Here is a 16283-nt window from a genome sequence, read left to right as displayed (position 1 = left end):
ACAACATCTCTAACTATCACAGCATCGTGTAGAAATCACTGCCAGATATTTACGATTGCCTTTCCACCAATTTAGTCATATTTCAATAGAATTTTGAAATACATTTCAATTTCATAATAATTTAGAAGATATTATATATTTTGTTCTACTAGAAAATATTAACAAAAGTGAAAAAGTAAGAAAAAAATACCAATCTTTCAACTGTTAAAAAATATAGTTATCTACCTGTTATTCTTCATTTCATTTGTTTTCTTAGTTTCCTATGGAAGAAGAGACAGATTGCTAAAAATGGGAAAATTGCCCCTGGTTTTCTCAATCTTTAGGAAAGACTGCGAGTTTCCTACCTTTTTTCTCTTAAGTAATACAAAAAAGGTGGGGGGAGGGAGGGAGGAAGGAATGAACATAGGAAAAAAAGGAGGGGAAAAATAAAATTACCAGCTCAAAGTGATGCTTTCCAAAATTGTTAAAGAATATGTACACTGCCACATATCTCTAGTATTTGAGGAAAAAAGCCCACTGAAACTTTCTTTTAGTGCTGGATGCATTCAGTCCCATTTCAGTGCCTGTTTAGTGCTGTTACAACAGCATTTCCAGAGGCAGTAGAACATGCTGCACATTTTAAATATTCGTTTTAATATTCGTTGCAGTTTATATTCGAAATTATTCGTTGCAGTTAAAGTAAGCAATATAGTATGAAGTGCAAATACAAAGTCATGGATCACAAAACATCAATAAATGTTACAGGATGGTCAACTACCTAGAAAAAGTGAACTTTACTAGTTGTGCCTTGCCTAACACACAGCAGGGATTTTCAGTTGTATGCTATTCTTACTGCAGAATCACAGGGATGCTGGGTTGGAAGGACCCCAAGGGATTGCGCAGTTTAACTGCCATACTGAGGCATGAGCAAGGCTGCCTTCAGTGAGCCTGAAAGATACTTGCCAAGGAAATGGAGTCTACAAAATCCAGCAGTAACTCTACCCAGGATCTGAAACATCACAATCTGCCCTATTTCCAAAATTGCACTTGCTTTCCTTTCTAAGTGATCTAATCACCTCTCAGAAAACACCCAGGATCAACCACTTTTCCTTTTCAAGCATGCTATTCCCAGGGTAGAAGTCAATCTTCATGTTCCCCCTCCAGCTTCCATCAGCTTAAACCAAGTAAATCAGTTCTCATGAGATCCTGTCTTGTACGAGACTTTTATTGATCTTCTCTATCCCCAGATGGTCTCCACTTTTCTTAAAACCTTCTATCAAAAACCATGTCTCCCCGGCCCTAATCCCAGGATAATAAACACCTCCCCTTTCTCTTGCCTATCACACTGCTCCTGATGCTTCCCAGAGGGAGACTGTGGCCTGGAGCTGCATTACACTCAGCCTGCAGTTGCCTCTCCCTCACCCCCTCCTTTATCCTCTCCAACCTCAAAACAGCAGAGTCAGCTGTTCCCTATGTTGCACTTACACATCTGATTTGTCCTCTATATACACAGAGTATTGCACTTGCCTTTACTGACGCTCACCACGGTGATTTTGGGATGCCTTTCCAATTTATCAGGGTCACTGTGCATTCTGATGCTGTCTTCTCAATCATTTGCAACTCTTCTAACTCTCCTGATGTAGTCTCTCTTTCTGCCACTCAAAACTGCTAATGAAGGTGTTGAGCAAAATCACACGTGGGGCAAATACATCCCCAACAACTCCTTCCAGGTTCGACAGTGAAGCCCTTGATTACATTATGAGAAAGCTTTTTCAATCAGTGTGGTTGACTCGGCCAAGACAGTGTTTAGATCATCTTTCACTCATTTGCTGAGATTGCCATGCAAAAAAAGTGTCAGAAGCCTCTTAAAATGTTCAGATACATCAATCTACTAGATCTATCTTATTCACCAGACAGTTATCTCATCAAAGAAATCAGATAAACTTGCCATGAACTCTTCGTGACAAATCCATGCTGGCTGCTGGCCAGCCAACTATTTTTAATCATTCATGACCGAAATATTCCTGCTGAAGCACAAAAAGATATATATTTTTTTTGACTCAGCATGGCAGATGCCCAGGGGAGAGAAGCCATTCTGGATGCTATCCTGCCCTTTCTTCAAACCAAAGCAAAAGGAGTAAGCACCTTTAAGGAGGAACTTCAGTCATACTCCCACATAGGGGACACTTTTTTTTTTTCTGATTCTTGCAGAAAAAGCTGCAGGAAACAATGAACAGAAAGACGTGCAGGCTCAGCCTCCAGTGCTCTCAGTGTTTTCAAGAAAAAACATCATGTGCTACTCCAGACTACAAAAATGAAGCAGTAAGAAGCCAAGAACTCATATCTGTCATAGTTTATACAATTACCTGACATCTCTTAGTACCACCAAATCACAGTACCTCAAGAGCAGCACAATAATGACACCTCCCAGAGATCTGGACTTTTCATTTTTCTTGGGGAAAAGAAAAGAAGAGCTTTTTCAGCCTCCCTGAATGCACAATTATGTCACTTTTTTTTTTCACTTCTGAAATTCAACTCAAGGAAATCTGGGCAAGGACATCTCTTGACTGAGATAAGGAAGTAATTGTATTTTGAAGTCTGATTTACTGACATGATTCGATTTTTCTGTATTAGGACATTCCCTGCAACAACTTGTCTCCTTGTTCAGAAGCCTAACGACTTCTGTACCCTCTGGTTCATAAATTAAACTGGGCCAATATCAGAGGTCTAATTGCAAACACATGTGGTGTTTGAGTACTGAATCAGGCAGGATCTGTTTGGATCACTGGCCTGAGCCCTTCCATCTGTGCATATTGCAGAGAACATTTATACAGTTCTCCCTTCTAAGCACCAACTCCATGCAGATACTGGTGCTGTGAGCATACAAAATTATGTCCTGCAGTTTTCCAAGGATCTCCATCCTTGGAAACACAGGTTTAGATTTGGCTTCTCGAAACTTAAAACACGATCTCTCCAGTCTCTTCCATCCACGTGGTGTAATACCTCAGTGCCTATCTTCTATATAGGATTTGTTTACTCATAAAGCATGATGCGCCATGAAACTGCGCCGTGTTCTGATCTAGTTGGATGTGTCGGATGTACATGGATACACTGGATGCTGATCCAGTTGCATTAATTGAAACTTTCTGCTTCCTGAAAAATACAGATGTTATGAGTTATCTGGAACAATCTGCTAATCCCGTGGGACAATCTCAGGTAATCACTTGCACCATGTGAGAACAAAAACACTGTGAGAGGTGGAGTTTCCACATTTAATAATTCAATTTATGTAATAGCATTTTTCAGTTGTTTTAAATAACATAGTTCAATAGCACTAAACATTTCTTCAGTCTTACCTCTCCCAGTCATTGGAACTTCTCTCCTATACCATAAATTCATTTAAACATATCAAGCCAATGATAATAAAAGTAAAGCTTTTACATGCTAGATATAACCTAGCAAAACTTCCCATAAAGCTTCCCAAGGAGGCTGTTTTACTGTTTTAAAACTGTTTATATAAGAAACATATTTTTGCCATAATGTAGCTAACTGAATATCTGAAAATCTGCGGCACGTCTGAGTTAAAACAAAACAAGGCACATATGCCCTCCATGATGCTTCTGCCAATTAATTTTATTGCATTTCCCATAATATAACTCTTTGACTGATCTGAAACAGCAAACATGTTAATTTACAGAATCACAGAATCATCTGAGTTACAAAGGATGTTTAAATGGCAACAAGTTCAACTTCCCCGTAATGAACAGGGACATCCACAGCTCTAGCAGCTCAGAGCCCCATCCAGATTGGCCTTGAATGTCTCCATAGACAGGGCATCCACCATCTCCCTGGGCAGTCTGTGCCAGTCCTGCCTTTATTCCAATGTCCTTATTGTATCACTGTCTTAGTTGCACAGAAGGCTTTACCCCTGGCCTTATAAGTGACTCATAGGCTTTTGAAAAGCTTTCTTTGAGCTCTGAAATACCAAGATATGCTCTCTTCCAATACACAGGTTAATGGAGATGCTGACATTTCAACAAGTTGGATAGTGGTGACAAGGTTAAATGCCAACCTGTCCAGAACAAGACAAATAGAAACACACCTAAATAAGCCCTTCTGAGAAAATCTCTGGCCCTCAGTCTTCATGAGGAGTTGGGAGAGGACTCCTTTGCTGCCAAGGAACCTGTTACGTTGTATTTTATAGAGTTCTCAGTAGCACAGTATTAGATGCAAATATACAACACTATCATCTGCTTAAAACCACCTAGTGTCAAGCACATCTTTACTTCAAGGCAATCTCCATATCAACACCTCCTCCTCCATTAGCCCTATATCTCTTAGAAGGCCAATTAGAAACCAATGATTTCCTCTAGATAGACTCCACATCCTCTAAATAAAATGATCTGTCTTTGAGACAGAGCATTAATGTATTAATTAATTAATGTAATTTTTACATTTTTTAATTAATGTAGTTGAGTCCATGCCTTCCTGAGTGGATCTATGTTTTTAAAGGAAGAGAGGGAAGAAGTTGCACACAGAAAAGCTCCTCATTTGGGGGCATCCTCATGCCTTCCTCTTAGTGAGCCTTGATAATGTAAATAGAGCCGGCCAGCAGGACCATGCTGTCGTTCAAATAGATGCTTCCCCTCACCGGCCCAAAGAAGGGCAATGAAGCTGTGAGGGATCTGGGAGCAGCTGAGGGAACTGGGATTGTTCAGTCTGGAGAAGAAGAGGCTCAGGGGAGATCTTATCACTCTCTTCAACTTCCCAGAAGGAGGGTGCAGCAAGTTGGGACTCGGTCCCTTCTCCTGGGTAACAATGATAGGATGAGAAGGAATGGCCCTCAGTTGCACCAAAGGAGATCCAACTTGGATATTAGGAAAAATCTTCTCAAAAGAGCAGAGAAGTACTGGAACAGAGAGGTGGTAGAGTCACCATCCCTGGAGCTCTTGCAGAAAAGGACAGATGTGGCACTGAGAGATATGGTGGGGTGAGGCATGGTGGGGGTGGGTTAACAGTTGGACTAGATGATCTTAGTGGTCTCTTCCCACCTTAATGATTCTGTGATTTCAAGATACTGTAAGGAGCAGCTCAAAAACTGACACACGTCCTCTCCTTTCAAAGAGGTCAGCTTCTCTGGCAGCTCCTAGGCGCATCCGCCCCATGTCCCACATTCCCGCAGAAGAAAATGCACTTGTACAGCACTGACCCTGGAAGGTTTCTCTTAGAGCAGGGCTGGATTTGGTCATGGTTAAACACTTGAGCCAATGAATTCCTACAGATAGAAAGCCCTTCTACGTTACTATCTGCCGCTGTGTGAAATATGATTTAATCTACGCTACTGGTAACGATTTTTGCTAGAAGGTACCATCTTACACACTTTTCCTCAGGACCAGAAATTGAATCCTATGGACCCTTGGGAATGCTTGCCTGGAAGTCTGCCAGACAAGTGCTTTCCTACAATTATACACTGTGGTGTCAGTGCGTGGGTTCAGCCACCACTTAACAAATTTACTAGATAAACCTCCGTGATTCATACCAGCAGTGCTCAAGTGGCTAACTGCCATGTACTGGCAGGGAGCTGACTAATGTTACTCGAACAATGAAAGAACTCACTTGAATAATGAATTGGGTTTTGGCAAATCGATGCAGAGATGACTGACAGTCTGTGTCTCTGCTCCAAAACAAGAGCTGAGCAACAGCAAAAGGGTGAGACAGGCAGCCAACAGCTTGGTACAGGAGGGTCTTACAACTACAGGTGCCCCTATTCTCAACAGAAAGCAGCATGTCCTGCTCTCTCCATTTAGTTCAATCGAAAGAGTAGAGCAGGGTCTCTAGAGGATCTCACGCTTTCCTTCATCAGCTCTCCCCTGAACAATAACAACTTGGGGTCAAAGCTACAGCAATCACATCTGTTTTCTTTCCTAATGTGCAAATTGCCATCACAGGTACTTTTAAGACGAAAACAAGAAGTCAGTATTTCATGCCATGAAATTAGCAACTCAGTTTTGGAAAGCCCTGTCTAGAAATTACTCCAGTAGCTGGCAGGAACGACCAATTTTCCAGACAAAGTATCCTACACAACTTCAGTAGCAAATTCTGCTCATACATAAAACCCACTTGGGTTAACAAATTTGTCTTTGCTATGATTTAAATCCAGTCAGTGAAAAACAATAACTTGGCCCAAACCATTCCCCCATAAATCTGAAAGCAAACAGAAGCCAAAGCAAGGAATGCATGTAAGACATTTAACTGCCTCTCTAAAGCAAGAATAATAAAGCACCATTCTTGAGCTATTCTGGAGATGCAAGAATGACTAAGAGTTTCTTCTGGGATGTTAACATTCTAAGAAACAGTGAAGTATTCAGTGTTCATCAATGCTTTGCCCTGGATATCATTTGCATCTTCCCTTGCAGTGGGAATAATCACAGCACTTCCATCACTGCGGAGTAGAACGTACTAAATTTCTGTTGATATTGAGATGAAATATGCAATCGGTTGGGCGATCCAGGTGGATAAATAAAGTCATGTAAGTGCCATATTTCTGGGGCTATAGAGACCATGCAATCTGCACAGTGTTCAGAACTATTTCACTGCAGCTTTGCATGCAGTCAGAGCCAAGCTGATTGCTCCAGTTTACACAAGAACTGCACAGAAGCGTAACAGAGACCTTCGCAAATGCAAGCTGGAAATCTGGCCACTTTTCTCCCACTCTAAGCACAAGAGGGAAGAATGTATACAGCTGTACACAGAGCCCTATAGCTTTAATATTCAGGTCTACAAATAAAAAGTTTCGTTTTGGCTTTTTCCATAACACTGTGGGCTTTTCTTTTTTACTTTTTTTGTGAAAGGCACAAAACAAGATAGTTTTACATCTACTTCTGTGGCTGCGCTACAGAAGCCCGGAGTTTGCCTGTGGACAGAGCTAAAGCAAAGTGCAACAGAAAAGATTGAGTTGATTGCTAAAGATGCAAGTATGAGCTGACAGAAGCCAACAGGAAAGGTCCTTCCAGAGTGATAAATGATTCCTAGTCCATTCAAAGAATCTGATGGAGGTACTTAGCTCCTCTGTGCCGCACAGCAAATGGGATAAAAATGACCTATATCAACACAAAGGGAGCTACATGAGTCAGGCTCTCAGTGCATATTCAGCAACTCTAAGCAACAGATGCAGAATAGGTATTTAAACAGTAAACCCTGGACAAATCTGGCAGCCTCCTCATAGGATGCTTTATGTTTGCTGTTTTTAGCTTTTCAAAGTGTCAAAAAGCAGCAGAAAAAAATAATGCTGTATAGCCCTACACTCCAAGAAACAGCAAGTGGGGTGAAAAGACCTCCGAAGTAAGCTCCACCAAATGAGGTTATGTTATTCAAAGCCCTTTTTTCCTGTAAGACACAAGGTGATGTATCACAGTCTAAGTATCCCACTTAGTTCTGTCCTCAATGAAAAACCAAGTGACAAAACAGTGATAAAACAGAAAACCACCCACATTCATCTGGGTTTCCAGCACCACCATCCCACATCACAAAATGCTTTATCAGCAGCTACAGAATCTTAATTTGGCTCTTCTGAACAAGCATCCCAATGTGCAGTGCTGCTCACCAGAAGGATTTACAAATCTCTCCAGAACCTCCTCCAACATCCCGATAATTTTGCTGGCATGAATAAGAAACTTCTGGCATGCAGAACAAGCCACTGCCAGCTGACAACGCAGCGAAGAATTTCTTTCATATCTGAAGTTTGCACGAGTAGGCAGCTGGGACTGTGATGAATTACTATCTCTGATTCCAGCACTAAGTATAAGACATTTATTTGGCAGAATCTGTTAGGAAAGATGTCGCCAATATCAACTACCAGTATTAGCAAACTTCTTCAGGAAAGCTACTGATGTTGTTCACAGTCTGCTTACAACAGGAGTTAGTACAGCATTTTTTCATTGATTGAATGTTAATTGAATTCTGCACTGTTTCCAAAGAAAAATGGAAACATTTTGTTTTGAAAACAACTCAAATTAATCATTTTCAGTTCTTATTTACTCTTATTCTGGGAGCCAAAGCCTCCTTACAATAAACCTGGACACTTCGCCTGAGAAATAGCATTATCCATCAGTTATTTACTGTGCTTTTCTCCCTAGTTTGATGTTATACTGCCATGTTTTCAGCAGCTAGCACTACAAAGCCTGTTTACACAATCCTGCACATCTGACTTCTCTGCACAAATACTCCAAGGACAAAGCATTTGCCTGGTATCTATTTGGAAACTGACTTGTTTTCTAACCAGTATTCAACCAATCAAGCAGTTCCTTTAGAATACAGGAGCAGTCATCAAAGTGGGATGTATTAACTGAAAATCACCAAATATTCACTGATGTGGCTATAAAAGATTCAACCATTTGATCACCAAACTTAGCCTAGTGGGAGGTATCAATGCCCATGGCAGCAGGCTATGACAACCGAATCTTTAAGGTCCCTTCCCAAGCAAATCATTCTGTAATTCTGATCCTATTCTACATCTTTGGCTTGTGCTTCAGAGATGAAAGACGTGCACAACCCAGGAAGAGCAAATACAAAGCAGGTTACAAGCTCCATTTAATTTCACTTACTGAGGCCATGTAATTATTTTGTTATTATTACAACCATTATCATTATCTATTATGTTATTATGGTTCTCACCTCACCCTAAATCATTTACTACTGCTATTGGGACACTCCTCTTCAGGGCAACAGAAGTCCCTCCAAAAGCCAAGGAAAGTAATTATTACTGCATTTAAAACATTCTAAATCCACTGCATTATCCAAAGCCCAAGTCCTCTGTGAATACCACCCAGCAGCTTCAACAAACAGCTAATCAGCACCTATAGATTTTCCACAGCCCAGCTGCAATGGCTCATTAATGATCTAGCTTGGGGATTTGTTTTTTTATGGACTTTGTAATGTTTCGAAGCCACGTCAAACCATCATTTAAAGATTCTGTTGAGTATAAATTTAATTGCACCACACTTCAACCAGAGTCATAAAATCACAACCTTGTTTTTAAATACGCATTTTAAAATATCCAAATAAATAGCTTTAATCTTCTGAAGATCTAGAAAGACTTTAGCTAGAAAACTTACTTTTTAAAGTTCAGCACATCTCTGGGATGAGCTCAAAGAGTTAGCAGAGATAATTATCAGAGAGATTATGCAGATCTTATTTTCAAAAGGTTTTGTTTGTTCTTTTGTTACATAATTGCTTAGTGTTCGTTTGGAACTTAGAAAATAGAAAGCATCAGTGAAATACCAAGCATTATTTATTTAACAGGAAAATAATTTTGCCAAACAGCATTAACATCTTCAGCATCATTTGCTGTATTTTGAAATGTCTTGTTAACCTGGAGAGCTGCTCAGTCATCTAACTTTGGCAGCACTGCAAACGGGAAATGTGCTTTACCACTATTGTTTTTAAAATATTTCAGAAGAGAAACAGCAAGAAGCAAAGGTGCACTGCAGTATTTTGTAAGTTCTTTCATTTCTAGCCTTGCTGGTGACGAAGGCCGTCACACTTATGAGACTGCTGTAAGTCAACTTGTTGGCCTTGTAAGTCAAACCACTGCAATAGAGTACGCAATCACCACAGAATCACTAAATGTTTACAGAACTGGATAAACCCACTTCAAATGTTTCCAAGCCTGCCCAAACTTACAAGCAAAACTCAATCAGGCTGTGTGGATTAGAGCATACAATCCAACTTCTGACCAAATTTCAGTCAAGGTCTTTTAAATGTGATAGAAACCATCTTTGAAGTATAAAATGAGGACATTAATTCAATACGTAATTATCACTGGACACACTTACGGACTTACTATAATTATTCTTGCAAACAAGTTAAAAGTTTTAACTATAAATTCAAGTTCATTTAATGATCATTTACAGGGACTTCAGTTTCTCTATAGTGTCAAAAAGCTTACTGCAAATATTCTATGCAATCATCTCACTGCATATGCAATCACCTTTGGCTTAAACACGGTAAAAGCGAATTCTACTTACAGCCAACCATCATCATGGCCACTGAAAAAATCTTCTCTCCATCAGTGGTTGGTGCTATGTTTCCAAATCCTATCGTTGTAAGGCTTGTCATGGTAAAGTAGAGAGAGGATATGTACAAGGAGTCTTTACTGGGTCCTCCTTCCCACTGCCCTGAGCCAGTGGTGTTGTATCGATATGGTGTCCCAATACTCAGTGCCAACTGGTAGAGCCAGCTATCTGTTTTGATTGTGTTAGTGACTTCGTCTATAACTTCATAGTCCCCGATGCTGTACCATATGCAGGCTAGCCAGTGGGCCACCAGTCCAAACACACACACCAGCAGTACCAGTACGGCAGCACCATATTCCAAATAATGGTCCAACTTTCTGGCAACTCGACCAAGTCGGAGAAGACGCACCACTTTTAGTGAACTGAAGAGGCTACTGATCCCCTACAAAAGAAAAAAGATCATTATTTCATCAGAGGAATCCTGCTGGTTAACAAAGAAAATTACAGCAATTCCTGCAGCTGTTTGAAACCTTTCTGTACAATTTCTAGTGCCTTGGATGAGAGATGATGCAGTACTTTTGTCCTCAGCAGGGTAAATTAAGTTTGGCATTGGATAGCTGTATAAGTTACTTAGTTTAAACTTAAATCTTTCAAAGTAACAAAAGAATCCTGTGAAATTCAAAGTGAGAAATGGCATGTTCGTTACAACACGGATGAACTTTCACCAACTTGAAGTAAATGGTACATTTTGCTTTGACCTCCAAAGTCAAACATGGTGGAGGAGCAGAGATTGAAGTACACCATTAGGGGAGCTTTTCCAAACTGCCCAGAGCACAACAGCAGTACATTAAAACTAAGGAAGGGGGATTGTCACTCTGACCAAAGTGGTGTGGTCCATCTGCCTCAACAGCCTGCAGCATTACCAGATGCACAAGAGAAACATCAGAAAGTAATTGTAATTACTTTTAAAAATAATATAGAAATCTGCCCGTTGCTCTTGCATCCATCAGACAGTAGCTGGCTAACTTTGGTCCAAGTCCAACACTCTCCATCTCATAGTATGCTTTATTACAGCTAATGTAACGGCCAGTTTTGTTATTTTAAGTATATCTCACTGACTGAACACAGACCTAAAAACTGTGTGGGCACATCACCTCTCCGAAGTGAGGGCAATACAGACTACAGAGCACTGGCAAGAAAGCTGCATGCCTTTCCACACAGGGTTAATTTCTTTGCATATCAACAGATATTGCAGATACTTTCCTAAAGCAAGAATTTGAGTAGTTTTTGGTTTTTTTTTATCAGCCAAGATAAATGAAGTACAGGTAAGTGCAAGCACAAATATTTATGGAACAGAAGCACAGGGACAAACAAAAAGTTGATGGAAACGTCTGAGAGGAAACAACAAGAAATGTATTTGTTCTTCTACGTACACACAGTTGGCAATGTATTTTAACAGTTTATAGATGCAGAAAGAAGAAAAACATGTTCCTGATCTATTGCAATCCCATGAAATGCCTAACATGTGCATTAAATTAATTAGTGATTTAAAATAGAAGCTTTGCAAAAGAAGGTTTCTAATATAAAACATTAAATTAAATGTCTCCAGATTCTGAAAGTCGAAATTAAGACACAGAAAGCAATGAGGCAAACATTCCTAGTTACCGTGCCAAGATTAAATTGCCCTTTTCTATGCATCATTATCAAATCAGTCTAGTCAAAACACTGGCTAATTATATTATCAAACAGTAAAAAACTTCACTTTCTGGAGTTTTCCATATGAGAATGTTCCCCCTTTTGCATCTCTGTTTCTTCGCACAATTAACGTTTGAAGGGTGAAATGCAACTGATATTGCTAGATGTAATCTGTTCAACAAAGTTATTGTATGCTTTTCAAACCCTGCTGGAATTTGTTTCAGATCCCCAAATCCTTAATAAATTGAAGTTCTTTATTTGCATTCAAGCTCACATGATGACTAATATCACAGAGGTAAGTGGAATTTTCCCTATTTCACTTCTGTATTTTGCATTTATGCAAGATACAGGTCTAGTTTATCACTCTTATTTTCATCTAAACATCCACCTATTAATTGATTTGGGATATATATCTTTGAGCCACTCTGCATGGTCAACTTGTGCAGTAATCTGGGAAGTTCTTCAAAGAGTTTGTTATGCAATGGATTGGTTTCAGTGGAATACTGTATGAGTCGGAAACACTGTCACAGAGTCACAGTAAATCACATTATCTAATGTAAAAATAAGAAGGAAAAAAAAAAGAGAGATATACACTATTTCCATTTTCGTTGTTTGTTACCAGGAGTATAGCTGAGGAGCTAGAGATCTGAAATCTGAACTTGAAATCCATTTTCTGCACCCAGTAGTTTACATCTGTCCCAGCAACAAGGCTTACACTGCATTTACTACCATACAATCCAAATCTAAGAGTCAGTCCTTGACCAGAAAGCCATCCTCCATCTATATTACATCTTCATTCCCTAAATTACATGGGCCGTTTAGCAGTAGTACAACTAATATAACAATATAACAATATATATTCATGTCAGAGCCTGGAAGAAAGTCTGTGCCACAGCTTCTCCTTTCCTAAAAGCCAAGATAACAATCATATATAAAACAAAGAGAAATGTTCTGTTTCAGCTGACATTCAGAAGCATTCTTTCCAAAGAGTAATTGAACAAATCTTACTCAAAAGTCCTATAAGTCTTCAGGCCTGCTCAGTCTAACACACTGCTCTGTGGAAAAGTAATCAGATACGTTTACTGAGAGGTCACATGTCACATCTAATTTTGCAAAATACAGAGACAATGTCAGGAGCCTTAGAAGTGTATTCCATAAAACACTACCTAGGAAAGAGCAATTTGACAGATACTAAATGGGCATGTGACTTTACTGCACTATTAAGTGCTGGGTACTTACAGCTGGTCAGAGGAACCTTTATATTTCAAATACCTCTTGACAATATTGGCCCAACTCTTAATACATAAAGCTCTGCCCAAAATACACCAACAGTCCCTTTGCTGAAAATTATACTGAAAACTGCCTTGAATCAAGCCTGAGCTATTACAGATTTTGGTGTTTTTAATTCAGCTGATTACTTGCTGCCTTTTATTTCATTTTTCTTTTAACTGCATTTATGCTCCATAGCAAATGCCTCTCAAAACCCTCTCTATTAAAGAGCAGGCACCTGCTCTAACTGAAATAACCTCAGCACTCATGGAACAGAGAGGTGATTAGAAACCTTAAATGGAGCATAAGATCCAGTTTGGTGCTAGCATCACTTAAGTAATACATGCTTTTGATACTGCAAATCCTGCCTTCTGGGACGGGTGTGTGCTGTTCCACTGCCATATTTGGTTTTTGGGGGTAATAATCTGTAGTATCTGTTGCTCTGTGTTTCTTTGACTGAGAATGTCTCATGGTATACACTATCCAACCCTGTCCTTAGAGGTTTTGGCCAATGTTTATGACCATATCTTCATCGGAAGAGGACATTCATTCCGATTGCTCTTCTTCATCATCTCAGTCACAGAAATCTTCTAACAGGAAAACCACCTACTTCAGAACTGCATTCTGTTTGTCAAGTTTGGAACCTGAAGTCCCAAATCAAATCAGCTTAGGAGCATGAGTCATACACCAGTGCAACTGCAGAGAGTTTCCCCATGATTTCTGAGGCCACTCAATCAGGAGAGGACACACAGTAGCTGTGAACCAGCAGCTTTTGCACTGCCATTTCTATTCAGTGAATAGTAGAAGGCACCACCACAGAGGAAGCTGACAATGTCAAATTTATCCAGAAGGACATTTCTGGGGAAAAGATGTTCAACTTCAGAATTAAATTAAATCCATTCATGAATAAACAAATCAAAGCTTATTGACTTAAGCATCTAGCAAGATCTGTTTTCTCAATTTTTCTTATATGCTGAGAAAATTAATTCAGTTTGATAGTGGGGGGATATCGCTCTGAAATGCAGAGGGAACCATTCCTTCCTGTTACAGCTACCTGAACTTTCTCATTTCAGATCCTAAATGCAACCACGTTATCAAACTTCAGTCTTCAATGAGAGAAGAAGCCTTTAAGCTGCATGTCTGCTTCCGGCTAAATTTTTCTGACCAAAGACTGAGCAAGATCTTTTTTGCAATTGCAATACAGCCAGCGGGAACAGACCTCTGGACCCTGAGCCAGAAGTGGGAGCTAAGCTCTCCCACACGTAATGAATCCCTGATAAGGCAGTCAGCAGGAAGAATGAAGCTTTCAAAGTCACATTACACAGGGGTCAAGAGTCAGACATGCAAGAGGATAAAGGGAACATTGTCACCAAAGGAAAATGCAGGTTAACAAGTGCAGGAAATAATTCAAGTTGGTGTTAGCACCGGAGATGTCCTCTCCTCAGCTGGAAAACACAAGAGGAGGGTCTGCTGTAGAAGGAGCAATTCTAAGAATAGCAGAGCTGCATCTTTGTAAAACGCATAAAAAATTTAATCAGCTGGTTACTTGCTAATCTAATAAGTCTTTTCTGCAGTAGGAAATTACTGCATAAACGTAAAATAAAGGCATAAGCAGCCATTTTCTACCATCTAAATTCTCTAAAATCTGCTCAAGCCACAAAATTAAATCCCAGTACATACAATGAAATAGTACATTTGTGCATTATTTTTTTTTTTTTCCTGTTAGGGAACAATGTGTTTTTTACTCTGGGCACTTTTTTGATTAGATTTCACTCCATGATTTTTTGTTTATATGTTGTTAGCTGCAGGCATATATGCCACAGCAATGACAAAAAAAAAAAAAAGAGAGAGAGAGAAAAACATGCAAATTAAATGTGTTCCAACACTTATATCCTTCTGGCTCTGAAAATGGGGATTGGTACTGCACCATTTAACACACAGTACTGCCTTCAGATGAGGCTAGAGGAAAACAAGAAAAACTTTTCTCTAGATCTTGATGTTCAGCACATGGCGGTTTTGACAAATTTATGGCACCAGAACTGAGGACCCTTCTATGAACCATTTTAGGGCATCTCACCACAGTCAAGAAAGTGATCACAGCACATGTGGACATTCTTAAACTAAATTTTAGTTAATAAACTTAAGAGTTGCTAGATCCAAAGCAATGACAGCATCCTGCATTCATAAAACATAACCCAGGATTCTTTATCACAGAATGGCTCCAGTTGGAAAGGACCTCAAGGACCATGAATCTCTAAACCCCTTGCCACATGTAGGGCCACCAACCTCCACATTTCATACCAGCCCAGGCTGCCCAGGGCTCCATCCAACCTGGCCTTGAACACGCCTAGGGACAGGGCATCCACAGCCTCTCTGGGCAGCTGTTCCAGTACCTCACCACTCTCTCTGTAAAGAATTTATCCCAGACATCCAACCTAAATCTTCCCACTCTCAACTTAAAACCATTTCCCATTGTCCTGCAGTTATCTACCCTTTCAAAAAGAATTGATTCCTCTCCTGTTTGTAGGCTCCCTTTAGGTACTGAAAGGCTACAATGAGGTCACCCCCCAGCTTTCTTTTCTCCAGGCTGAATAAGCCCAGCTCCCTCAGCCTATCTTTGTAGGGGAGGTGCTCCAGCCCCCTGACCACCTTTGTGGCTCTCCTCTGGACCCTCTCCAACAGCTCCCTGTCTTTCTTGCACTGGGGGCTCCAGACCTGGACACAGTACTCCAGAGGGGGCCTCACAAGAGCAGAGTAGAGGGGGACAATCACCTCCCTGTCCCTGCTGGCCACCACCCTTCTGATGGAGCCCAGGATACCATTTGTTTTCCGAGCTACTGGTTCAGGTTAAGCTTTTCATCCATCAGGACCCCTAGGTCCTTCTCTGCAGGGCTGCTCTCAAGGACTGCTCTTTCCAGTTTGTATGGATGCCTGGGATTCCTCCGGCCCAAGTGCAAAACCTTGCACTTCACTGTGTTGAACCTCATTAGGTTCACCCAGGCCCACCTTTCAATCTGTTGAGGTCCTTCTGAATGGCATCCCTTCCTACCACCGTGTCAACCGCACCACTCAGGTTGGTGTCATCAGCAAACTTGCTGAGAGTGCACTTGATTCCGTCATCGATGTCATTGATAAAGATGTTAAAGAGCACCGGTCCCAAGACAGACCCCTGGGGGACGCCGCTCATTACGGTTATCTCCATGCAAGAGCAAAATGGTTTCATGTAGGCTGAGCTGAGGCACACAAGCCCGAGTTACACCATGATTGAGCTCTAAGCAGCCTCCTGGGATGGGGTTCAGCTCTCACAATGATGCAGCCCTATTGCAA

The 16283-nt window shown here is 40.5% G+C and overlaps 1 protein-coding gene across 1 annotated transcript in view; it reads right to left on the bottom strand.

The window, feature by feature from the left end:
• KCNH5 (potassium voltage-gated channel subfamily H member 5) overlaps nucleotides 1–16283 on the bottom strand; it is a gene marked incomplete at its 3' end in the record, with an annotated part of 142012 nt that overhangs the window by 74915 nt on the left and 50814 nt on the right. The window contains exon 7 of the mRNA XM_079537762.1: nucleotides 10005–10434. Coding sequence (XP_079393888.1) covers nucleotides 10005–10434 — 430 coding nt within the window. The remainder of the gene's footprint in view (nucleotides 1–10004; nucleotides 10435–16283) is intronic.

This window comes from Tetrao urogallus (genome assembly GCF_951394365.1).
Source record: "Tetrao urogallus genome assembly, chromosome: 6".
Classification (NCBI taxonomy): Eukaryota; Metazoa; Chordata; class Aves; order Galliformes; family Phasianidae; genus Tetrao; species Tetrao urogallus.
The sequence above is the reverse complement of the archived record's forward strand: the minus strand, read 5'-3'. Positions and strand labels throughout refer to the sequence as shown.